Source organism: Narcine bancroftii, chromosome 5 (assembly GCF_036971445.1).
Source record: "Narcine bancroftii isolate sNarBan1 chromosome 5, sNarBan1.hap1, whole genome shotgun sequence".
Taxonomy (NCBI): Eukaryota; Metazoa; Chordata; class Chondrichthyes; order Torpediniformes; family Narcinidae; genus Narcine; species Narcine bancroftii.
In genome coordinates this window covers 140992622-141018929 of record NC_091473.1, presented here as the reverse complement: position 1 = coordinate 141018929, position 26308 = coordinate 140992622, and the positions used below count along the sequence as shown (strand labels likewise).

At 45.5% G+C, this 26308-nt stretch overlaps 1 protein-coding gene across 5 annotated transcripts in view; it reads left to right on the top strand.

Moving 5' to 3' along the window:
• Positions 1–3937: 3937 nt before the first annotated feature.
• The window catches only part of LOC138764021 (divergent protein kinase domain 1A-like), a 39515-nt gene continuing 17144 nt past the window's right edge, over positions 3938–26308 (top strand). Inside the window, exons 1-3 of one of the 5 annotated variants that reach the window (XM_069939255.1) lie at positions 4005–4091; positions 7739–7782; positions 17464–17598. In XM_069939255.1, the coding sequence (XP_069795356.1) occupies positions 7774–7782; positions 17464–17598 (144 nt within the window). In that variant the 5' untranslated portion in view covers positions 4005–4091; positions 7739–7773. Of the gene's footprint in view, positions 4092–7738; positions 7783–17463; positions 17599–19151; positions 19225–26308 lie in introns of those variants that run through there. The other 4 variants (XM_069939254.1, XM_069939258.1, XM_069939256.1 and 1 more) reach the window with 4 other exon arrangements.

Genomic DNA, 26308 nt, shown 5'->3' with positions numbered 1-26308 from the left:
GTTGTTCCTTATCAGTTATTGGCATTTTTTAGGATATTAGTGAGCTGTTCTGTTTTAAAGGTTGGAATTAATGCAGGGTTTTACACAAGAGATTTGCTTTAACCAACTGCTGTAACCACATCTACATCTGTTGAATGTGTCTTGATGTTTTGGTGACCAAAACTTACATTCAATCTGAGGCCAAACCAGAGATGTAATCATGGAGAAACAAGTGACCACAGATGCTGGAAGCTAGAGCAATAGTTTGCTGGGAGGAACTCACAAAAGGATCTTCAGTCAATGAAATATTTATTCAGTGCAGCCATTGTTGCAATGGAAATACACCTTGTGAATAAAAGACACCAAGTTAAACCAAATCTTATTCTTTCTTTAACATCAATAACTCAGTCAATCATACAGACATTTGGTTCAAATACTACTCCAGACACTGAAGAGCAACAACCTGGTACAAAACCCTCCCTCCCAAAACACACACACACGCTTAATGCTTATGTGTCAGTTAGTTGTGGTCCATGGAATGAAAAGCCTGCAGAAATATACATGTAGATTATATATGTTCAGAAGAATTATACATGTATTTTGTATACTCTACAAAAGAGTTATGCATATAGATTAATTCTAATGGGATAAGCTTTAGATCCTGGAGTATTAAATACCCCTGCCAATTTTCATAAATTATCGGAAACTTTGAGAAATTCCTGTAATGACCATTTATTCTTTAACCAACATCACTAAAATAATCTGGTATTTTCCCACATCACTGCTTAGTGGTCTGGATGTGTGCAAGTTGCTACTTTTTGTGATTAATATTGGCTTCACTTCACTTTATTAATTTGTTGTGAGAACCCAGCCTATGCTTTAGTAATTTGCAGTCACCTTTGCCGTTTTAACAAAGGGTATAAGAGGAAACTTGTAAACTGGGGAGTGCAGATGCCATGACATCAGAAACCCTGGCAAATCTCTTCAGATGTGTGGTGGAAAGTGTGCTGACCAGCTGCATCACAGTCTGGTCTGGGGACACCGATACACCTGAGTGTAAAGTCCTGCAAAAGGTAGTGGACGCACACAGCCCAGGGCAGGACTTCACAGGCAAAACCTACCCTCGAGAATATCTACAGGCAACAGTGCCATCAGAGGGCAGCAGCAATCATCAAGGATCCAACATCACCCAGTACACAGTGTTTTTGCTGCTGCCATCAGGAAAGAAAGGTGCCTCAAGACTCGGACACATCAGGTTCAGGAACAGCTACTCCCCCCCTCCTCCCCTCTCCCCCCACTCCCCCTCCCCTCCTCCTCTCTCCCCCCTCCCCGTCCTCTCTCCCCCCTCCTCTCTCTCCCCTCCTCTCTCCCCCTGCCCCCTCCCTCCCTCCTCCCTCCCTCCTTCCCTCCCCCTCCTTCCCTCTCCCCCCTCCCTCTCCCCCCTCCCTCCCGCCCCCCTCCCTCCCGCCCCCCTCCCCCTCCCTCCCCCCTCCTTCCCTCCCCCCTCCCCCCCTCCCTCCCCCCTCCTTCCCTCCCTCCCCCCTCCTTCCCTCCCTCCCCCCTCCTTCCCTCCCTCCCCCCTCCTTCCCTCCCTCCCCCCTCCTTCCCTCCCTCCCCCCTCCTTCCCTCCCTCCCCCCTCCTTCCCTCCCTCCCCCCTCCTTCCCTCCCTCCCCCCTCCCTCCCTCCCCCCTCCTTCCCTCCCTCCCCCCTCCTTCCCTCCCTCCCCCCTCCTTCCCTCCCCCCTCCCCCTCTTTATTGCAGCTTGTTTACATTTCTTTATCTGTTTACTCCTGTAGTTTTTATTCCACTCCCAATAGGTGCCTGGCTTACAGGAAAGAGGATCTCAGAGCTGCACACGATGCCCAGTCTGTTTTCTGACCACGACTCTGGGGCAAAAACAGGTCCACCAATCCCCTCAGTGCCTCTGCCTAGCCCCTCTCCCCTTCACACGGGCTCACTGCCCAACTCCCCTTCACACGGGCTCACTGCCCCACTCCCCTTCACACGGGCTCACTGCCCCACTCCCCTCCACACGGGCTCACTGCCCCTCTCCCCTCCACACGGGCTCACTGCCCCTCTCCCCTCCACACGGGCTCACTGCCCCTCTCCCCTCCACACGGGCTCACTGCCCCTCTCCCCTCCACACGGGCTCACTGCCCCTCTCCCCTCCACACGGGCTCACTGCCCCTCTCCCCTCCACACGGGCTCACTGCCCCTCTCCCCTCCACACGGGCTCACTGCCCCTCTCCCCTCCACACGGGCTCACTGCCCCTCACCCCTTCACACGGGCTCACTGCCCCTCTCCCCTTCACACGGGCTCACTGCCCCTCTCCCCTCCACACGGGCTCACTGCCCCTCTCCCCTACACACGGGCTCACTGCCCCTCTCCCCTTCACACGGGCTCACTGCCCCTCTCCCCTTCACACGGGCTCACTGCCCCTCTCCCCTTCACACGGGCACACTGCCCCTCTCCCCTTCACACGGGCTCACTGCCTCTCTCCCCTCCACACGGGCTCACTGCCCCTCTCCCCTTCACACGGGCTCACTGCCCCTCTCCCCTCCACACGGGCTCACTGCCCCTCTCCCCACCACACGGGCTCACTGCCCCTCTCCCCTCCACACGGGCTCACTGCCCCTCTCCCCTCCACACGGGCTCACTGCCCCTCTCCCCTCCACACGGGCTCACTGCCCCTCTCCCCTTCACACGGGCTCACTGCCCCTCTCCCCTTCACACGGGCTCAATGCCCCTCTCCCCTACACACGGGCACACTGCCCCTCTCCCCTACACACGGGCTCAATGCCCCTCTCCCCTTCACACGGGCTCACTGCCCCTCTCCCCTACACACGGGCTCACTGCCCCTCTCCCCTACATACGGGCTCACTGCCCCTCTCCCCTCCACACGGGCTCAATGCCCCTCTCCCCTTCACACGGGCTCAATGCCCCTCTCCCCTTCACACGGGCTCAATGCCCCTCTCCCCTACACACGGGCACACTGCCCCTCTCCCCTCCACACGGGCTCACTGCCCCTCTCCCCTCCACATGGGCTCACTGCCCCTCTCCCCTTCACACGGGCTCAATGCCCCTCTCCCCTACACACGGGCACACTGCCCCTCTCCCCTCCTCACGGGCTCACTGCCCTTCTCCCCTCCACACGGGCTCACTGCCCCTCTCCCCTCCACACGGGCTCACTGCCCCTCTCCCCTCCACACGGGCTCACTGCCCTTCTCCCCTCCACACGGGCTCACTGCCCCTCTCCCCTCCACACGGGCTCACTGCCCCTCTCCCCTCCACACGGGCTCAATGCCCCTCTCCCCTTCACACGGGCACACTGCCCCTCTCCCCTCCACACGGGCTCACTGCCCCTCTCCCCTCCACACGGGCTCACTGCCCCTCTCCCCTTCACACGGGCTCAATGCCCCTCTCCCCTTCACACGGGCACACTGCCCCTCTCCCCTCCACACGGGCACACTGCCCCTCTCCCCTCCACACGGGCTCACTGCCCTTCTCCCCTCCACACGGGCTCACTGCCCCTCTCCCCTCCACACGGGCTCACTGCCCCTCTCCCCTCCACACGGGCTCAATGCCCCTCTCCCCTTCACACGGGCACACTGCCCCTCTCCCCTTCACACGGGCTCACTGCCCCTCTCCCCTTCACACGGGCACACTGCCCCTCTCTCCATTCATTCCTGATGGAGGATCTCGACCTGACCTTTCCCTCCACAGATGCTGCCCGATCCGGCCGCTGAGGGGGGGGGAGAAATTCCCGCAGTCACCAAGGAGGAAATGACGTCAGCTCCCTCCCTCCCCGTTGATTGGCTGCGCTCCAGGCAGCCGCTGGGCGGGCAGGGCGTCGTTCAAACGGACAGCGCCGAGGAGCCGCAGAGTGACAGCTGGGAGCCAAACCAAAGGCAGCCGGCACGGAGGCTGCGCGCCATCCTTGCCGTGGGCTTGCATTTAATCGCCTGCGAGCCTCCTGCCTGCCCGGCACCGGGAGAGACGGTGCCCCGGGCAGGCGGCTGGAGTTGGAGGCGCTTCTCCATTGCCATGGCGAGGGGGCTGCTTCCTTGGGCCTCCCTGAGGAAAATCTGCGCCACTCACTACTACATCCAGGTAGGTCAACGCGGCCATTCGAGCGGTCGAACCTGCTGAGGCGATCCGTTTCGCGTGGGGGAGAGGATCGTCTGAGGAAGTGGTGGGGGAGGGGGGTGGGGTTGTCAGGCGAGCGGGATCTTGGGGGGGGGGTGGGGGGAGAATGGTCGTCGGCGAAGTGGCGTCACGTGAGGGAGACGGTGGGCGCGCGCGCGCCGCGGGAGCCCGGGTTGCATGAATGGCCAGGGGCACCATGAATGGCCAGGGGCACCGCGCCAGCCCGGGTTCTATGAATGGCCAGGGGCAACGCGCCAGCCCGGGTTCTATGAATGGCCAGGGGCACCGCGCGAACCCGGGTTCTATGAATGGCCAGGGGCACCGCGCGAGCCCGGGTTCTATGAATGGCCAGGGGCACCGCGCGAGCCCGGGTTCTATGAATGGCCAGGGGCACCGCGCGAGCCCGGGTTCTATGAATGGCCAGGGGCACCGCGCGAGCCAGGGTTCTATGAATGGCCAGGGGCAACGCGCCAGCCCGGGTTCTATGAATGGCCAGGGGCACCGCGCGAACCCGGGTTCTATGAATGACCAGGGGCACCGCGCGAGCCCGGGTTCTATGAATGGCCAGGGCCACCGCGCGAGCCCGGGTTCTATGAATGGCCAGGGGCACCGCGCCAGCCCGGGTTCTATGAATGGCCAGGGGCACCATGAATGGCCAGGGGCACCGCGCGAACCCGGGTTCTATGAATGGCCAGGGCCACCGCGCGAGCCCGGGTTCTATGAATGGCCAGGGGCACCGCGCCAGCCCGGACGGCTGCAGGCTCCCTTCCTTCCACCCCTTCTCACACACTCACACACACACACCCGTCGGAAAGGCTCAGGGTGTGTGCGCATTCCGGGCATTTTGCCAGATCTATCTATATTCCGGGCATTTTGTGGGAGCCCATCCCCTTAGGGTCAATCTGAAGTGTCGTCTCTCCATGCCACGAAATGGTCTCGGTGCAGTTTGGGTGGATTAAAAGCAGGTCGGCTGGAGGGACGAAGTATCCAAGCAAGGGGACTGTTCTTTGCATTGAGAGCGTCACCCTGCAACTTGCTTCGGAGAATCACCCCAAAGACACGTTCGATTCTGTCTGTCTGTCGTTATGTTTCGGATTTTTGTTTAAAAAAAAAACCTGACCTTCTCCCCCGCCCCCCAGAAGACGCACTGGAACTGTTAAACGTTCGGTGGAGGAACCCATGCCGTAACTTGACATCCAACCAATAAGTGTGTACTGAAGCGTTTCATTTTAACATTCTGGCATTTAAGGGGTGATTTGCACTCCCCCACCCGTAATTCAGAAAAGGCTGAGTGGTGAAACAACCCAGCTTTTAATAGCTAATGACTGAAACACTATCAAACAACCATCCACCTCCTTGACTGATCCTGTCCAGTCGAAAGCAGCTAATCACGGTGTAACAGAGGTTTACCTCATTCACCCCTCCTTTTTAAGAAGAATCCTGCTGGGTGAGAACAAGAGAGTGTGAAATAACTCTACATATACATTACTGATTAAGTCAATCAGGGGGTCTCCTCTGTCCCATGGAACGACAATGGTTGTGGGAGGGGAGGGGGCTCCCGTAATGTCATGATCAGGTTGAGGGGTTGGTCTGCTCACAGATCACTGAGGGGTGGGAACAGGTGGGGGTGGAAGGCAGTGTGGTGCTGGTACGTCAACAGTAGTCCGGGGTAAAGGGTGGTCAGTTGCAGGTTCAGGGGCCCTTCAGGTTGAAGTGGGAGAGAGTGTCTGTGGAAAATCAGTGGTGATCGGGTGGGATCCTGATGGTGCCAGGTTTTGGATCGAGACCGTGTCTTCTCGCATGCCAGGGAAGGCAACGTAGGGATACTGAGGGTTGGTATGGAGGTGGCAAACCCTCTCGACCAGTGGCTCAGTCTTAGATTGCCTGACATGCTTGTGGAGCAGAAGAGGTCCTAGTGAGGTGAGCCAGGTGGCAGCATAGTCCCTGAAGCAGACTTCTGAGGGAAGGAAAACATTCATTCATGAGGCGTGCTGTTGGTGGCTGTACATAAACATGACTGAACGAGTGAAGTGCATCTGAGAGGACTTCTTGCCAATGGGAAACATGGAGATCCCGTGACCTCAGTGCCAGGAGGATGGTCTTCCAGACCATGGCATTTTCCCTTTTCACTTGCCCTGGGATTGTAGCTGGTGGTCCTGCTCATGGTGATGCTCCTGGCCGGCAGGTATTGCCGCAGCTCATCGCTCATGAAAGATATACCCTGGTCATTGTGGATAAAGCCGGGGTACCCAAACAGCGCAAAGATACTATGGAGTGCCTTGATAACAGTGGTCATGGTAATGTCAAAGCATGGGATGCCGAAGGGGAAATATTCATGAATAACGGTAAGGAAATAGACATTCTAGTTGGAGGAGGGGACCCTTGAAGTCAATGCTGAGGCACTCGCAGGGATGCGTAGCCTTGATGAGATGCGCCTTGTCTGGCTGGTAGAACTGCGGTTTACTTTCAGCACAGACCTGGCAGTTTCTAGTCAATGTCTGAACCTCCATGACGGAGTAAGGTAGATTCTGTAATTTGACAAAATGGAAAAACCTGGTAACGCCAGGATGACAGAGGTTATTGTGAAGAGTCTGTAGTTTGTCCATTTGAAGACTAGCACAGGTTCCACAGGATAGAAGATCCGGAGGCTTGTTAAGTTTGCTAGGTCTGTAGACAATTTCGATTCTCCACCTGAGGATTTTATCAATTTTGATTTTGTCCCTTTGTTTATTGTTAAACATGAATGCGACCACTCACTGGTCTGCACCCCCACACCCACTCCCGGTCAAAAAGTCTCTTTAGAACGGGAATGTATAATTTGCAATTCCAAGTGTTTATACTTGAACCTTGACTATTAATTCTGACCAGGCCTCTTTAATGTCCCTGCAACTGAAACAAAGTGGAAAATGCTGGTAAGCCATGACATTTCCATCAACAATGTTTGCTGACCCGCAATCTTTTTTTTTTGTCCAGAGCTGAAGAAATGGGGGTAAATTAATGTATTTGGGAGAAATAAAGTGAATAATATAAAAATATATTTAAAAAAAACAAATACAAAGAAATTTTATGTGATGCTTCAACTTTTTTTACTTGTGCATCATAGATTTTTTTTGGAGGAAGATAAACGCAGTATTACCCTGTTCACTGCCCAGATATTCTCCCTCTATTGAATATGTGTGTAAATGAAGTACATATTTCCTTTAGATTACCATTATACATTTATTCTATTCCAAGTATCCTACTATCAGGCTACAGTTAAAAATTACCATAAAACTGCAATGCTTAATTTGAGGTAAAACACAGGATTCTGTTGACACCATGGTAAGTGGGAAAAAAAGCACACAAATACTGGAGAAACTCAGCAGCTCAAACAATAACTTTATGTAGCAAAGGTAAAGATGTTTCGGGCTTGAACATAATTTGATGCTGTTGAGAACTTAAAAATGAAGGATGTGATGTTATTATCGGAGTAAGCTGGTCAATTTGTATGTCTGTCAGTTAAAGTAATGTAACATAAACCAAAGACCTTTCATAGTAGCTGTCAATCATTTACTTGTACCCAATGAATGACCTTTTGTTTTGCTTACTGCTCATTGCTATTTTCTTCATAGGTGATGATAGACCTTCCTGAATTCCTGCAGTTCATATGATGAAGGTATCCATACAATATAATTGTGTAGGAGGATCATTGATATTAACAAAGACATTTTTTTGTCTGAATTTTGGGGTTATGGGTTCAGTTTCAGTGCAGAGACTTGGACACAATGATCTAGGCTAACGCTAAGCAAATATTGCAGGTGGCATCTATAGGACTTGATGTTAAAAATGAGACCCCATTTCTCTTATATGGAAGTAAAGATCCATGACATTACTGAAGAAGACTTTATTTAAGCCTGGTGCGCTCGTCAGTTTTTTCCCCTTTGATCAACATCACCAGGAACGGAATATCTGGTTATTATCAGATATGCTTGGGGATTGACTATGCATAACATTAGAACTGTAAAATTTCACAAATATTTCATTATAAGTACAGAGAGTAGAGGAATTAAAGGGATATGGGGAGAAAAAGCAGTTAGGTGGAGTTAGCCGATCATTGAATGGGCCAGATGGCCCACTCTTGGTTCCTATTTCTTATGACATACTGTAGTGTAGTCACAAAAGGGAATTTATATAATTGCAATAGCCTTTTTGTTCGATGGGAGTAACATGTCCAGGTTAGGTTATCCATGTATTTATCCTCCAGTCAAGTCACCTTTATTTATTGTTCATACTATGCTCGCATGGTAAAGATGAGATGGTGTTTCTCCAGGACCACAAAGCATATTTACAAGTTAGAATAGAAGTTAAACACATTGAAATATTAAGACATATACAGTAAAAGTCCACAGTACACTATCCACATATGTTCTGGGAATTCAGGAGCCTGATGCCTTTGGTGGGGGGGAAAATGGTGTCCAATCTGGATGTAACGACCTGAGTTCCAAGGTACCTCCTACCAGATGGTAAAGGGAGAACAGTTTACATGGAGTCCTTCACAATGTTTATTGCCTTTTGCCTGCTTTGAGTATTGTAGACGTCCTTCATGGTAGGAAGAGAGCTCCCAATTATTTTTTCTGCTGACTTCACTGTCCTCGACACCAGGGGTGTCAAACTCAAATTCACGGAGGGCCAAAATTAAAAACTTGGACTAAGTCGAGGGCCGAACTAAATATTTATTGAAAATTTTCAACAACATCTGCATGTTTTCTCTTCTTTCAACATATGTAATGTTAAACTTTTTCTTATTAAAATAAATGTTTAATAATAGTTTTGGATAAACTTTCCAGAAGCATTAACAAATGAGAAATAAAATATTCAATAAATAATATTTCTCTATAGAGGATTTGTCAAATGTTGCTAGTGTGCTGTCGAATAGTAAAATCTGAGGGCTATTGAGAATGTGGGAGAATAACATGATTCCTGAAACAATCAAATGGGTGACTGATTGTGGGCATGAACTCTAGCAGGGTTATTTGCCATGCCCTTTTTCCATTGGTACAGATATCCTTTGATTTACACACTTTTCAAGTTTTATGCCTAATGAGCTTGTATCCAGGTGCAGGACCATTTTTAACCAGGAATATATTTATCACTGTAGCATGAAACTATTGGAAGATAGTTTTATCCTGAGATTAAAGTTCATAATCCTTACTCAGGCCTGTGTGCGGGAGGGCGGGCAATCGGGTTGGACAACGACAGTGCGGGGGCATCGGCTCTCGCTGCAGGGCGGCATCTCGGCGGATCAGCGGCCCCGTCACCGTGAGTCGCAGGTTGGCCTGCGGCAGGGAGGGGGAGTGGGCAACGGTCCTGGCGAGGTCAGGCCCGAGGCCTCTGGTTCCAGGCGCTGGGAAGCGGCTTTGGCTTCCCCTGACACCGGCCAGGCCCCAAAACCAGAGTCCACGGTGAGACCCTGCAACGTAAACAGAGGAGGTGGGGACGATTAGCAGGCTGACGCCAATGCATTCTGGGATTTGTTGTATTACTGTGCATGCACTATACTGGCGCGGCAGCCAGCGGGCCACCGCTAATACATTTTTGAAATGATCTTGCGGGCCAAATATAATTATATCGCGGGCCAAATTTGGCCCGTGGGCCAGAGTTTGACATGTGTGCCCTATGCCATCGGAACTCTGTAATTAGTAAGGGATTGCTTAAGGTGGGATGTGAGTGGGAAGGAAAGGGTGAGAATCACTGCTCTAGACCCAATTGTTACTGAAACATTTTGCTTGAGAAAAATTGTCATTGGCCCATTTCCTTTAGCATTCTGAAACCATGCACATGACGAGTCAATGAGGGATGATTAAAGCAGTGGTCTTCAAACTTTTTCTTCCCACCCACAGACCAGCTTAAGCAATCCCTTACTAATCACAGAGCACCAATGGCACAGGGATGCAAGTGGAAAGAAAAAAGTTGAGAACTGTTGTATTGTGGTAACTCCACATCTGATTAGGTTAATTGTTAGGCAAGTGGTCAGAGAAGGACCCCCCTCCCACCCCAAGAAAGGCTTAAATCACAGGAAGAAAATAAGCTTCCATCTCACTTCTCCCAATCTTACACACAGTCCTGATGTGGAATGTGGGGTCGCAGCTCCACGTTCACCCGAGTTCAGGTGCTGTCTGTGTGGAGTTTGTACGCTCTCCCCTTGTCTTGGACCAACAAGTCGGTCGTCTGACGAAGGCACCCGAACCCCCTGTTGAAACGCCGGCGTCCGGGGCGGTGGAGGAATTGGCTGAGAAGAGCGCGTTGCTCCCACCCCACTCCCTTGGTTGGAGAGGGATTAAATTGCGATCTCATGGCGCCGGGCTCGTCTCCAACAAAAGGAGCGGGAGGCAGGGTCCGGCGCGCACGGAGCGAGGGGGAAGGCATCGCCAACAAGACGCTTGGTCCGGCGTCGCCGCTGAAGCGCAGACCCAACGAGGATGGTCCCCAACTCTAGCCGCATCTGTGTGTCCGGGAGCCGGGCGGGCTGAGTGCGGCGCTCCGATCCCCGGGATTTGGGACTCTGAGGTCCCTCCACACCTCCAGCGTCTTCATTTTCACCTTCAGTGTGCATGCGCTATACTGGCGCGGCGGCCAGCAGGCCAACTCTAATATATATTTAATATGATCTTGCGGGCCAAATATAATTATATCGCGGGCCAGAGTTTGACATGTGTGCTCTACAGGGTCTTGCAGTCTGAGCAGGTACAGCTTCCAAACCAATTGGTGATGCAGTGGCACAGGATTCTCTCGATACATCCTCTGTAGAATGTAGTGAGGATGGAGGGTGAGAGATGAACTTTCCTCAGCCTTCGCAGGAGGTAGAGGTGCTGCTGGGCTTTCTTGGCTGTGGAGCTGGTCTTAAGGGACCAGATGAAGTTCTCCACCAGGTGCACTCCAAGGAACTTGATACTCTTGACGACCTCAATGGTCAAGCCGTCAATGGTCAGTGGAGTGTGGTCCCCCTAGGCCTTCCTGAAATTGACAACCATATCTTTTGTTTTATTACTGTTTAGATACAGGTTGTTGGTTCTGCACCAGTCCATTAGCGACTGTACCTCATCTCTGTATGCTGACTCCTTGTTCTTACTAATAAGGCCCACAACGGTCATGTCGATGATGTGGATGGAGCTGTGTTTAGCTGCACAGTTGTGGGTCAGCACAGTGAACATCAGTGAACTAAGAATACAGCTCTGGGTGGGGGTTCCCCGTGCTCAGTGTGATGGTCTTGGAAGTGCTGTTACCAATCCAGACTGCTTGAGATTTCCCCAACAGGAAGTCCAGAATCCAATTGCACAGGTGTTTAGACCTAGCAGGCTCGTCTTCCTTATCAGGTACTGAGGTATGATTATATTGAATGCCGAACTGAAGTTGATAAACAGCAGTCAACATACGAGTCCTTATTTTCCAGGTGGGTGATGGCTAGATAGAGGGCAGTGCCGATATCATCATCTGTTGAACGGTTGGACCTGAATGCAAACTGATTTACTAAGATAATAATAAATAATTCTACTACCCCAAAGTTCATATTGTGGCAACTGGTGAGAGTACTCCATCTGATTCCAGCAGTTGTATACAATTGAGAAATGCATTGAAACATATCCTTTGGTTAGATTTTTTTTGTTCTGCTCTAGCTTGTGAATGCATTCACTAATGTTGAATCTACAAACATGGGACCCATTTTATTTTATTGTGTTCTAATGCAGCTGCATTAGAACAACGGTGCTCAATTTTAAATATCTCCCTGAATCGATATCACTTGCATAGATATCTTTTTCATAGTACATCATTTGTATCTGCAATCTAGATTGTAGCTAAAATAGATTTGTTGTAGTTTTTAACTTTTGTAAATGCTTTTTTTTTTAAAAAAAAATAAAAAAATCTGCTACTGGTGAAAACAAAACACTGGAGAAACTCAGCAGGTTGAACTATGTACTTTATATAGCAAAGATAAAGACATAACCAACCTTTTAGGCTTGAACATCAGCTGCCTGTCTACATTTTGTTTCTATCTCAAGACCGAAACGTGGGTTATGTTTCTTCATCCTTGATGTATAAAGTACTCTGTTTGACCTGCCGAGTTTCTCCAGCATTATGTTTTCATTTCAAATTATGGTGTCTGCAGATTTTCATGTTTTACTTCTGCTGCTGGTAAACCAGCTAGAAATGAGCAACCATAATTCAGTAAATAGCACTTGGAAGTTTCATGCAGCTAAGTTTACATTTATGAGGGTCGCCTGATTTTATAATTATACTTCCAATAAAACCAGGACACTAACCCATATCTGAATGTCTGGAAATAAAACTAGGGGGATTCTTTGGTGGTGATTTTTGTTTTTGAGGCACTTGCTAACGCTCAGTATAATTTGACCACCATTGATAAAATTTATGCTGCACTTGGCTCCTGTCAATATCTATTAAATCAGAGGGAACTCAGATGAACTTGCATTCTCTTATTCTGACTACTTTGCAATTAAATAATGTAGCTTTTCTGTTAGTGTTTGCTTAAATTGTGGTTAGAGTGTCACAATTTTAGCCAGTATTAATCAATAGTGCATTACCTTTTTGCCTTGTATTTCGATTCCATTGGGTAATGACAACTGATCTGTAATAGTGAACCGTGGTTCATAAAATTTTCAGTTTTCTTTATCGGAAACTGAATACCATTTGTTCAGTGTAAAATAATAAATTATTCAATGCCATTTATATTGAAATTGCTTGCATTATTTTGAATTACAGGACTTGGATTTTATTTGTCTTTTGTATTTTTTTTGACCTAACAATGACTACGCTTTTAAGAGTTATTTAACAATCACCCTAAGTGCATTGGACTATCCTTAACACATATTCACTCTAATCAGACATTCCTTAAATGTATTATCTAATATTCCACCAATAATGTGGCCATCATCCAATAGAATTTCACGTTGGCTCCCATTCCTCAAGTAATAGCAATAGAGACCATTTGGTATCTGTTATTCGTTGAAAAAATGACCCTGAAACTTTAGATAGAGGAAATTGGCTGCAAAAAGAAGTTTCTTTGTGGAGGATGGGACTCGCAGAAAATAGCTTTGCCCTCTCAACAAGAAACCTTTTGTAAAATGGATCAGGTGAAGCTTGAAGCATAATATAAATGGCTCAAGTGTGCCAAGATGACTTCTGCTCTAGTTGCCATAGTAGCAATTTATTTGACCATATGGACAAGGTATTAATTATTTTTAAATATTTTATTTTAGTTTTCATAGATTTGTAAAATTTAAACAAACATTATCTTTTTTAACATTCATGTAGCATACAGTCTGTATTTATCTCCTCCAACCCCACCCTCGTACAACTGAAAATAGTCAATAAAATTACATGGAAACAAATTCTGGTGGGGTCAAAGACCCCTACAGAAACCTGGGGGGAAAAACAATCAGAAAGGCTAAGTTAGACAAGCTATTAATTGACTACGACCTAATGGTGTGATCATCAATGATCATAAAGTGCTATGAACAATTGCATCAAATCGCACCTTCCAGGAACATTGGACCTGTTCCAATTTGCCGACACTCCAAACCTGACAATAGCCCTAGATCCTCCACTCCGTCCTGACCCACCTAGAGAACTCGTACTCCAGGCTGTTGTTCATTGGCTTCATCTTGGTGCTCAACGTGATCGTACCTCAGAGTTTGGTGGATAAACTGTCCTCTCTGGGTTGCAACACTCCTCTTTGCAACTGGATTCTGGACTTCTTTTTGGAAAGACCAGCCAATCTGGTTTGGTAGCAAAACCTCAAGATCTGACCTCTGGCGCACCTCAGGGCTGTATGTTCAGTCCACTAGTATTCACACTGCTGGTTTACAACTGTCCAGCCAAATTCAGTTCTACAGAATTATCAAATTTGCAATGATACAACAGTAATTGGCCTCCTCAGCAACAATGATGTGTTGGTTTGGAGGCTCATAAAATGGTGTGAGAACAGCAACTTGAGTCTCAATGTGGACAAGACAAGGGAGATGATGGTGGACTTCAGGAGGATGAAGATCGACCATTCTCCACTACACATCACTGGAAACATAATAGCATTTTCATGGGATTCATTCAGGAGCTTGATGGCTGTGGGAAACAAACCATCTTTAAGCTAATTGGTGCATGTCTTTACATTCTTAAGGAGGAGGATATGTCTGAGGTGTGTAGGGTCCTTCAGTATTTTGGCTGCTTTTACGAGCCAGGAGGAAATGTAGATGGTTTATGGAGGGGAGGGAAGTTAGTTTGATGTATTGAGCTACATTCACTACCTTCTGTGCAATTCATGCTGAGCAGAGCAGTTCCTGTGGCTCCCTATGATGCATCTTGCACGTATACGTTTTATGATGCACTTGTTGGTAGTAGTATCTCTACTGCTACCACAAAGGAGATGTGCCAAACGTCCTTCGCCTTTCAAAAAAGTGGAAGTGTTAGTCCACTTTCTTAACCACTGTGTCAACGTGCTTTTCCCAGGTCTGATCATTGGAGATATTTACTCCTGAGAAGTTGAATTTATCTGTTCTTTCAACTTCAGCAGGGGTGTGATCTCTTTTCCCCCTCTCCAGAAAATTATTTTCTCTGTGAAAATTATTCACAGTCGACTGACTCAAGGCGGCACACCTGGAACTTAGCCAGCTGGTAGTGACGAGGTTGGCTGCTCAGGCAGTGAGACGCGCAAGCTCGTTCTGGGGGGGGGGGGGGATGTTCTGTAGCGACACGCATCCTGGTGGTGAATCAACCCCGCTTGTACTGCTGCGCCAGCAGGGCAGCCACGAGAAGATGGCGCCGTTGGGGGACCCCTGTGCCACGTGGGTTAGAGCAAGGCGCGAGCATGGTGACGTCACTGTCGACGCGAGGGCAGAGCTGATGCCGCCCTTAAAGGGATGCACGCCAAGTTTGAATAAACAGTTCGATGAAACCTCCAACATGGTCATGGTGTGTTTCAATCTGTGTAGCAGTCGCTAGGCACTCTTTATTATTTGGTAAAGAATCGACCTTGAGTACTTTTTGGAATTGAAGAGATCACCCGTCAGGAAATAATTGCGTTTGAGGAGAATTGGAAGTTTTTTCTACTCCTGGATTTATTAGACTTTCATTAATGCCCCTCACTGGCTTGAATGTGGATAAAAGTGTATGAATATTAATCACTGGTATCATTTTAAGCCTGGTCAGCAGTACAGCACATATGGAATCTGTGTACATAATAATCTGAAATTCCAGCAAAAATAGGGTATGCTGATGCAGCAAGATTTTGTTTTTCCAAACTACAGCTCAATATGGTTTAATTCTAGCAGCTCTTGTCTGTGACAGTCTTTGATTAACTCTTTTTGTTATTGGTAGAGCAGATTATGAAGTATTGGAAATTCTCCACACTATTTAAATATTGTGCAGCAATTCCCTTTATTTGATCTTCTTCTGACAGTTGCTTATTGCCCGACTAATAATGATCTGATCACATTTAAACTCATAATTATCCATTGTTTTAAAATGTGTACTTTAAAAAGTATAGAATTTGCCTGTCCTTGGAGTGGTTGCTGGATATAATTGTGAAAGTTTATTTGAGTGGTGGAAACTCCTGAGGGCTTTCAAGTCTTTAGTTTAATCACTGCTTTGAAGATCACATTTGCATTGTAATACAAAACTTGTGAGTTTCTCAAGAAATTAGACTTTTTTTTCTCTCATTTTTCTGGAGCTCTTTGCTGAAGTACGAGAATTGAAATGGGAGAGTCCCTGTGGAAATACACTGACATTTTGTCTCAATGCCCATGGCTTGCTGTTTTATCTTTTTATTAACTCTCACATTATCGTCCTGAAATTCTAAAAACCATGTACAAATTATCATTTTTACTACATCTTCCTATTCGTGCTTTTGTTGATGTAAACTCATTTTTTATTTCTATTATTTAATTTAAAATTTGAACTCTTCATTCCCATGTGGTTCTACTTCGACTATTCTTTTTATTTTTTTATTTGTATCCCTATTTTGTGTGTCTTTCTAATATCTAATTCACACATCTACCATATTCAAAATTCCATTTAATGGCATGAGAGTTTGATGGAAGGGCCCTTGGCTGTCGAGAGGTGAGTCACTTTGTGAATAAAGTTTATTTTTGGAAAAAACAACAAATTATTTACCAAAAAAAATCATTCAAAATCTTTTCACATCTTTAGTGTCATATCCATGCATTTCCATCAGCATATATTGTTGTATTTGTTCTCTATTTGGCACCTTTGCCCCCACTGTGGCATCTTATAGATGCTTCCCCCCCCCCCCCTTTGTTATTTGCGGGACTTCCCCTCAGTCTCAGCCCCTCAATGCCTGGTAATGGAAGACCTCTAGACCAGCATTCTCAATCTTGTTTTCGCTGTGGTCACCTTTAATGGGCCTACTTCCCTGTAAAGCAGTCAAATTTTGGTTTCTTCTGCTCAGCACCGCCACTACTCTCATCTCCGCTCAGCACTGCCACTCTCTTTCCCCCACACCCCACTCAACACCTCCACTCTCTTCCCCCTCCCCCCACTCAGCACCACCACTCTCTTAAACCCCCCCCCCGGTCAGTGCTGCCACTCTCTTCCTCCTCCTCTCCCCATTTAGTGCTGCCACTACCCCCCCAACCCAATGCTGTTGTATGAGGGGAGGGAGGAGTGCTCGGGATTTGGCTTGGAGGCCAAAGGGTTGGGGCCCTGAAAAAGTTTGGGATGCGCTGATTTACACCTGTGGAACCTTGTAGTTACTCCTCCCTCTGCTGTTTGAGAGGCTTCCCCTCGGTCTCAGCCCATTAGTGCCCAGTGATGGAAAGATTCTAAACTATGGTCCTTCCCCACAGCACCTTTGTGTTGACTGTCCCAAGCCTCAGTGCGTCCCTCAGCACGTACTCCTGCAGCCTGGAATGTGCCATTTATTTTAGTTTGTCATGATGCTGGTCTTCTCTGTGTTCATCCATTCCCTTAAGGTTCATTGCTTTTGCCTACTACCTTTTAATAAATGTTGCCACTGTGTCAATCTCACTCACCAATTTTGGAGCCTTCACAGGAAGTTTCACAATTATTTTTGTGAAACGATTTCTTGTCCCCTCCATCCTAAAACTCCTAAATGTAATCTCTTGCCTACATTTATTCATTTAGATCACTTAACCGCTGCCATCACCTGGTTCCTGTTTACGCTGGCACATCTATTTACATCTGTCCAAAAATTGGATAATACTTGGTCATTGGATTCTTGTGACGTGTACTGTCTTTTCAAATGGAAATTTGAGATGGACGACAACATTGCAGTGTGAAAAATTCTTCTTTTCTTGTGTGTGCTCAGGCCCGCTTACCATGTGTACGTGTCAAGTACCTCTTCTTCTCGTGGCTTGCAGTATTTGTTGGGAGTTGGGTCGTGTATGTGCAATACTCCAATTACACAGAATTGTGCCGAGCTCATGACTGCAAAAAAAATATTGTGAGTAAACAATATTTCTGTTCTAGTTATTAAAAAAAGTGCTGTTATTTTTGGTGTATTGTTAAACCTGAAAGTCAATTAACCTACTAAGCTGAACCATTTTCTAATTCCGCTGACTCAATTTCCTTGATGATGTGTCTTGATTATGAAATATACAGCTAGGATGGAACCAATAAACGTGCAGCTTGTGCAATTATCTTTTATCAATGTGCAATACAAAGCTAGTTCCCATTTAACAATCTTATTTATTTTGGACTTGGCCTCAATTTTGCACATCAGCATTTGCTCTTTACAGTGATCAAGCATCAGTCCGATGCATAGTGAGGATATGTCAGTCCTGGTAATGAAGCAAACTGGATATATACCCTTCTATTTTGAATAATTATCTAATAAAACAGAAAATTCTTGCAGGAGTTGACAGGGTGAATGTAGGGATCATGTTTTGTCTGGATGGAGCATCAAGAAACAGGGGCACACCCCTCAAAGCTGGGGGTTAACCATAGAGGACGAAAATGAGAAGAAATTACCTCACAAGTGAAGCTTTGGAATTTTCTACCCATTCACTGAGAATACAGGAATTAGAATCAGAAGTAGGCTAACACTTTGTAAGCAGAAGGTAGCCTGGTTTGCAATGATATAATTGTTAACTCAAAACTCTCTGTTACCACCACTCTGGCTTCTCCAACAAAGCCAATATTTAATCCAATGTACTACCTCTTTCTGAATACCTTCTTCACCACCTTGTCAAAGGCCTTGCTAAAGTTTATGCAGATGACATTTACTGCTTTTCCTGGTAACCTTAAAAAAAACCTCTTAAGATTGGTTAAACATGACCCACCACGCACAAAGCTATGTTGGCTATCCCTAATCGGTCCTTGTCTATCTAAATATTTGTACAGGTTGAATACCCCTTATCCGAATATCTGAAATGATCCAAAATCCAAAATTCTTTTTGCCTGTGGTCCTAAAAGGTAATGCGTAATAGATTTCAGAAATCCCAATCAGAGAACGGGATGTAGCAGACGTAAATAGTGCATTATTGAGTGTAGATTTTTCAGTCTATGTCTACTTCAGTTAATTTGTGCATGTGTATATATTTGTATTGTAATGTGAATGCATGTATCTTTAAGTCAGAGTGAATAAATGAATTCTTTAAATGGTGTTCCAAAATCTGAAAAAATCCAAAATCTGAAACACTTCTGGTCCAGACATTTCAAATAAATGGTTTTCAACCTGTATATCCAATCTTGGAATACCTACCAATAACTTGCCTACTATTGATGTCAGGCTCACTTCTGACCTCTAATTTCCTGGATTATTCTTGGAGCCTTTTATAAACAGCTGAATAACTGACTCTTCTCCAATCCTCCAGCACCTGGACATTTTAAATATCTCTGTTAGGACCCTGCAATTTATTGTGAGCTCTTAACTGTGTGCCAACCTTTTGTGTGACAGCTTGTCACATGCCTTCTGGGTCTCTTTATGGTCCCTTTTCTCTCTGAACACAAGATGTGTATTAGAACATTTATTTTGTATTGTTTTTTGTCAAGTAGCATTTGGCACCAATGCTTCAGATGTGGCATTGCAACAGGAAACTTTGTGCACGCAACCTGGACATGTACCAAGGTGAGACCCTCTGGGTGGCACTAAGACAAGCCCAAGAAAAAAAATCATAGGTAAAGAATTCCCACAGGACCCAGAGCTGTTCCTATTGGGAAATATAAGGCTCAAGATGAAACTGTCCAAATTCCACATTCAATTTATAATGGATTGGGAACTGTTAATGCAGTGATTCTAACTGAAGTAAAATATGAATGTTTACAGACACCATGGTTGAAGTAAAAACACAAAGTTGGAGAAACCCAGCTGGTCAAACAGTGTACTTTGTATAATAAAGATACTTCACCAATGTTTCGGGCTTGAGCCCTTCATCAAGCGATGAGCAAAATGTAGGTAAGCGCACATTTTGCCCTTACCTTGACGAAGTATTCTGAGTGGTTTCCAATAGAATCAGAATCTGTGTTATTATCACAAAATTAGTTTTGTGGGATCCGTATTGTGCGTTACAGATGCAAAATTGCTATAAATTAATTCTTAAATACAAGGTTTTAAAAAGAAAATGAGTGCAAAAGAAGAGTAAACATTGTCCATAAGTTCAATGTCCATTCAGAAATCTGATGGCAGAGGGGAAGAAGCTGTTTTTGTAACTGATATTTGTCTTCAGGCTCCTTTGGCCTGGGTGGTTCGGGTCCTCGCCACCCAGGCCACGCCCAGTTCCAGTGCCCTAACCAGCATCATTTATAGCTTTCTGTCTCAATAGGGAACTGTTTGAAGCTAGACGTGCTTTATCAGATCAATCCGCTCAATCCACATGCTGCCGAAAGCCACGCCAATGAGTCATGTTCAACAGCAGTGTCTTTGTGTAATACCTGGTTGGTTGCACCAGTGAGGCCTGTAATGTCTTTAAATTTAAATCACAAATAGCTTGTTGTCATTTGGTGAAAAATATAAAGTAGACCATTCTCCTCAGCAAATGTATCCTGATTTGTCTTCTAAATTCAAATATTGAGTAAGATTTGTTGACTTAACGCTCCACCCAGAACACAAGTCCTCATGGATTGTGCTTTATTAACATCAGAACAGAGGACATTTTTATATTTGCATAAAGAATTGTGTCATAAATTCTGGTTTGTGTTGAATTTTATAACCTAATTAACATGTAAAAGGAAATATTTACAACCAAATGCACAGGTTCATTAAATTACAGAATGGCAGAAATGTGGAAATTATTGTAAACTGTATTTCTCGGCCTTTCATTAATTTCAAGAAACTACAAATTAAGACCACTTGGCCCATCAAAAAGGTTCTGCCATCGTGTAAATTCACGATTGATTTTAATTGCAATCTCAACTCTATTTCAGTCCACCCACAGTCCCATTTCACCCCCTTTTTCATTATCCACTAACTCTGGCTTAAAAACATTCAAAGACTGCAAACACTGCATTTGAGGAAACTATTTTTTCCAAATACTCCTGACCATCCAAAAATAAACTTCTCTCTAACTTAAATGGAGAACTGTTTATTTTTAAACAGTGATCTTTTTTCGACAAGCAACATCCACTCTATATCCACATTGGGGGTTACCATCTGTTGTTTTTGAGTTGGGATGGTGCTCTTCTTGGTTTCAAACATGCTCTAAACAATCAATATAGTGCAGAGTTAAAATTCTTATGTTGCATTTTTCAGTAAATAATTGAGGTGACAATGGTACTGTTTATAATCTGCTCCAATGCATCATGCATCTTGGAGGATTATCAAGGAATGGTGTAAAGGAATGACAACCATTCTCTGCCTTTAAGGATTAGAGATGTTCTGTGTACAGCTATATACCAAATGAAATAATTCACTAATGCTCAGGTTTGATTAAAGAGTAGGGAAGTTTGAAGTAGAAATTTGAAGGCAATTTTAAAAATATAAACAGGAGCCCCTTTTCCACTGGCACCCTATCCCAGGAATTAACTGGGAATTTACTGGGATAGGGTCCAGTGAAAAAGGAATATTGTCCGAACGCCGACATCGAATGTTGTCACTTCACGCTTGGGATTAACTACCTCACCCCTACTCGTATTCCTGGCGTTTGCTGATAAAACCAGTGGAAAAGGGACAGCTGAAAGACACTCATTTCCAGTTGAAGATACGCCACTTTGATCCCCGGGGATGAATGTGTTCAGTGGAAAAGCAATTAGTGTCCCAGTAAGGGTAGCCCAGAGGAAATGGCACAAAGGGCTTTCTATCCCAGGACACTGCATAGCCAATTAACTGGGATGCCAGTGAAAGAGGGGCTATTCATAGAAACCAAATTCTTTAATCCCAACTCTTGATTTGGATACTGTTTTCAAATTTCAGATTTATTGTTAGAGTACATACATGACATCACATACAACACCGAGATTCCTTTTTCCTGCAGGCGTGGCAGAATTACCATGCAAAAAAAGTGCAAAAAATAAACTGTAAACAAACAACTGTAAACCGATAACAAATGTAAATTAACTATGCAATACAGAGAGAGCAAACTGAAAATCCATAAAGTGCACAAGTAAGAGTCCTTAAATGAGTCTCTGAGTTTATCATTGAGGTAGAGGGGTAGCAGCTGTTCCTGAATTTGCTGGTGCAAGGCTAGTGGCACCTATACCTCTTTCCTGATGGCAGCAGCGAGAACAGAGCATGTGCTGAGAGTGAGGGTCTTTGATGACTGCTGCTGCCTTCCGACAGCAGTGTTCCCTGTAGATGTGTTCAATAGTGGGGAGGGTTTTGTCTGCGATGTCATGGGCTGTTTCCATTATCTTTTGGAGGGCTTTATGCTCAGGAGTACTGGTATTCCAATACCATACTATAATGCAGTTGGTCAGCACCACCCCTCTAGAAGTTTGCCAAGGTTTCTAGTGTCATGCCAAACTTCCACAAACTCCTGCCATTGGAGTGTTGAGTCCAAGAAAGATCCTCTGAGATAGTGACACCCAAGAACTTAAATTTGGTCACCCTCTCCACCTCTGATTTCCCCCAATGATCACTGGCTTTCCTTTCCTGAAGTCGACAATCAGCTCCTTAGTTTTGGAAATGTTGAATGCAAGGTTGTTGTTGGTGCACCATTCAGCCAAGTCTTCAATCTCCATCCTGTTCGCTGACTCATCCCCTTCCTTTATACAACCCACTACTGTGGTATCGTCAGCAAATTTGTAGATGGTGTTATTGTTGTACTGAATCCGCATTTACCACGTCAGATGGCATCACATTCCACACCTCCACCACTCTCTGAGTGAATAAGTTCCCCCTAATGTTCCCCCTAAACATTTCCCCTTTAACCCTAAAGCCATGTCTTCTCATATTTATCTCTCCTAATCTAAGTGGAAAGAGCCTATTCACATTTACATTGTCTATACCCCTCATAATCTTGTAAACCTCTATCAAATCTCCCCTCATTCTTCTACGCTACAAGGAATAAAGTCCTAACCTATTTAATCTTTTTCTGTAATTCAACTATTGAAGACCTGACAACATCCTCGTAAATCTTCTCTGTATTTTTTTAATCTTACTGATATCCTTCCTGTAGTTTTGTGACCAGAACTGCACACAATACTCCAAATTTGGCCTCACCAGTGTCGTATACAAACTCACCATAACATCCCAACTCCAGTACTCAATACTTTGATTTATGAAGGCCAAGTTGCCAAAAGCTTTCTTTATAACCCTGTCTACCTGTGACACCACTTTCAGGGAATTATGTATCTGTATTCCCAGATCCCTTTGGTCCGCAGTCCTCAGAGCCCTACCAATTACTGTGTATTTCCTACACTGGTTTGTCCTTCCAAAATGCAACACCTCACACTTGTCTGCATTAAATTCCATCTTCCATTTTCTGGTTCATTTTTCCAGTTGGTCCAGATCCCTCCGCAAACTATGAAAACCTTCCTCGTTGTCCACAACGCCTCTCCCATCTTAGTGTTATCAGGAAATTTGGTGATCCAGTTTCCCACATTATCATCCAGATCATTGATAAAGACAGCAAACAACTATGGTCCCAGCACCGATCCCTGAGGCACACCACTAGTCACAGGCCTTCAGTCTGAGAAGCAATCTTCCATACCACTCTGACTTCTCCCATTAAGCCAATTTTGAATCCAGTTTACAACCTCTCCATGGATACCTAGTGTCTGAACCTTCTGAACTAACCTCCCATATGGGACCTTATCAAAGGCCTTACTTAAGTCCATGTAGACAATATCCACAGCCTTTGCTTCATCTACTTTCTTGGTAACCTCCTCAAAAGATTCTATAAGATTTGTTAAACATGACCTACCGCGCACAAAGCCACGCTGACTATTCTTAATCAGCCCTTGGCTGACCAAATACTTGTATATCTGATCTCTCAGAACAGCCCCCCCCACCCCCCAATAATTTTCCTGCTACTGACGTCAGGCTCACTGGCCTTTAATTTCCTGGTTTACTTTTGGAGCCTTTTTTAAATGATGGAACAACATGAGCTACCTCCAATCCTCCAGCACCTCACCCGTGGCAAAGGACATTTTAAATACATCTGCCAGAGCCCCTGCAGTTTCGACACTAGTCTCCCTCAGAGTCCAAGGGAATAACATTGTCAGGCCCGAGGGTTTTATCTACCTTTATTCACTGTAATGCAGCGAGCACTTCCTCCTCTTGAATCTCTGTGGTGGAACATTGTATTGCAGGCATGACCTCGCTGGACTGGGCAGGCTGGCCTGTCTTCTGTCTCTGTAGCTCTTCCCCATAAGATCACTAATAAAGGCTGATAGCCCTAGTCTACTCCCTCCATTCCTGCCTTGGATGTGAGCCAGTAGCATGTGGAGGCATGCTGAGGTTTTCTGGTTAATAAAGCCTTTGACTACTTGCTTTGTGTCTGCAGGTGGTAATTGATTGTGCCACAATCCCTATATGCTCCATGCGACTACTTCTTGTTTCCCTTCCTTCCTTATATCCTATGCCAGTTTCCTGAGTAAATACTGAGGCAAAAAAAAACTGTTTAAGATTTCCTCCATCTCATGAGGCTCCACACAGACAGCCTCTCTGATCTTCTAGGGGACCAATTTTGTCCCTTTTACTCTTAACATACCTGTAGAACCCCTTTAGGTTTACCTTCATATTATCTGCCAAAGCAACCTCATGTTTTCTTTCTGGCTTCCTGATTTCCTTCTTAAGTATTTTCTATACTCTTCTAGTACCTCATTTGCTCCTTGTTGCCTATACCGGTTATACACCTCTCTCTTTTTAAATAGATCGCCAATATCCCTTGAAAACTAAGGTTTCCTGCATCTGTTAACTTTGCCTTTAATCCTGACAGGAAAGTGCAAACTCTGTACTCTCAAGATTTTGCCTTTGAAGGCCTTCCACTTACTGAACACATCCTTGCCAGAAAACAACTTATCCCAATCCACTCTTCCTCAGTCCTTTCTCATTTCCACAAAATTGGCCTTTCTCCAATTTAGAATCTCAACTGGAGGACCAGACTTATCCATAATTAACTTGAAACTAATGAGATTATGGATCCAAAATATTTGCCTACAGATACTTCTGTCACCTGACGTATCTGGTTCCCTAATAGGAGATCAAGTATTGCATCTTCCCTCATTGGTACCTCAATGTATTGATTTAGAAAATATTCCTGAATACATTTGACAAACTCCAAGCCATCCAGTCCTTTTACAGTATGGGAGTCCCAGCCAATATGTGGAAAGTTAAAATCTCCTACAATCACAACTTTCTATTTCTTGCATCGGTCAGCTATCTCTCTACAGATTTGTTCCTCCAATTTTCGTTGACTGTCAGTGTGGACACACCTTTCCCATTCCTCAGCTCCACCCATATGGCCTCTGTAAAAGAGCCCTTTGGGCTGTCATGTCACTGACTAGCAATGCCATCCCTCCCCCTCTATCACATCTGAAACAACTGAACCCCATAACATTGAGCTACTAGTCCTGCCCCTCCTACAACCTAGTCTCACTAATAGCAATAATGTTGTAATCCCATGTGTCAATCCACACCCTAAACTCATCTGCCTTACTGACAATACTCCTTCCATTGAAATAAACATTCCTGAGAACATTTCCATCATGTTCAAACTTTTGATTTCTGTGTCTACATGCAGTTCTCGCATGACCTTTATCCTCTCCACCTCACTATCTGCTCCAACACTCCGGTTCCCATCCCCCTACCAATCTAGTTTAAACCCCCGGAGCAGCACTAGCAAACCTACCCATAAGGATGTTGGTCCCCCTCCAATTCAGGTGCAAACTGTTCCATTGGAACAGGTCCCACCTTCCCTGGAACAGAGTCCAATTTTACAGAAACATGAAGCCCTCCTTCCTGCACCATCTCATTAGCCACGTATTTAACTGAATTAACTTCCTTTTTCTAGCCTCACTTGCACGTGGCGTAAGTAGCATTTCTGAGAGCACAACCCTGGAGGTCCTGTCCTTCAACTTTGCAACTAACTCCCAAAACTCTCTTTACAGGACCTCTTCATCCATCCTACTTATGTCATTGGTCTCTACGTGGAGCACAACCTCCTGAGAATACCAAGAGAGGCAATATACCATCCAGGATTTTCAATCTCTCCCACAGAACCTCCTATCTGTCCCCCTAACTATTGAATCACCTATCACTACTGCTCTCTTCTTCTCCCTCCTTCCCTTCTGAGTTGAGGGTCTGGTCTCGGTGCTTGAGACATGACCACTACAAATTGTCCCTGGTGGGTTTTATCCAAAGTGGTATAGCTAGTTTCTTCTTGTATCTTGAAGAAGGGCTCAGGCCTAAAACGTTGGTTATATATCTTTGTCTCCTTTGGATTCTGTGTTACATCATAGACCAGCAGCAATAGAAATTCACCAAGACAGTGTTATTTTTAAAACAATATATTAATAACTATAATAATATAACAACTTAACTAAACTTAATCCCAACTATGCACGAATATACCTGTGTGTTTGTGTGTGTGAGATACCCAAACCGTTACAGCTGGGGCAGTATTCTGGAAAGTCAATTCAATGTTTGGTCTTAGAAATCCTGTGTTGAAACTCTGACTTTTAAATTGTTGTACAAGTCATCATGAAGGAGGTGAGAGACTGTGTGATCAGACTGCTGAAAACTCACGAATCCTTGATGAGTTGCTTTCAGAGAA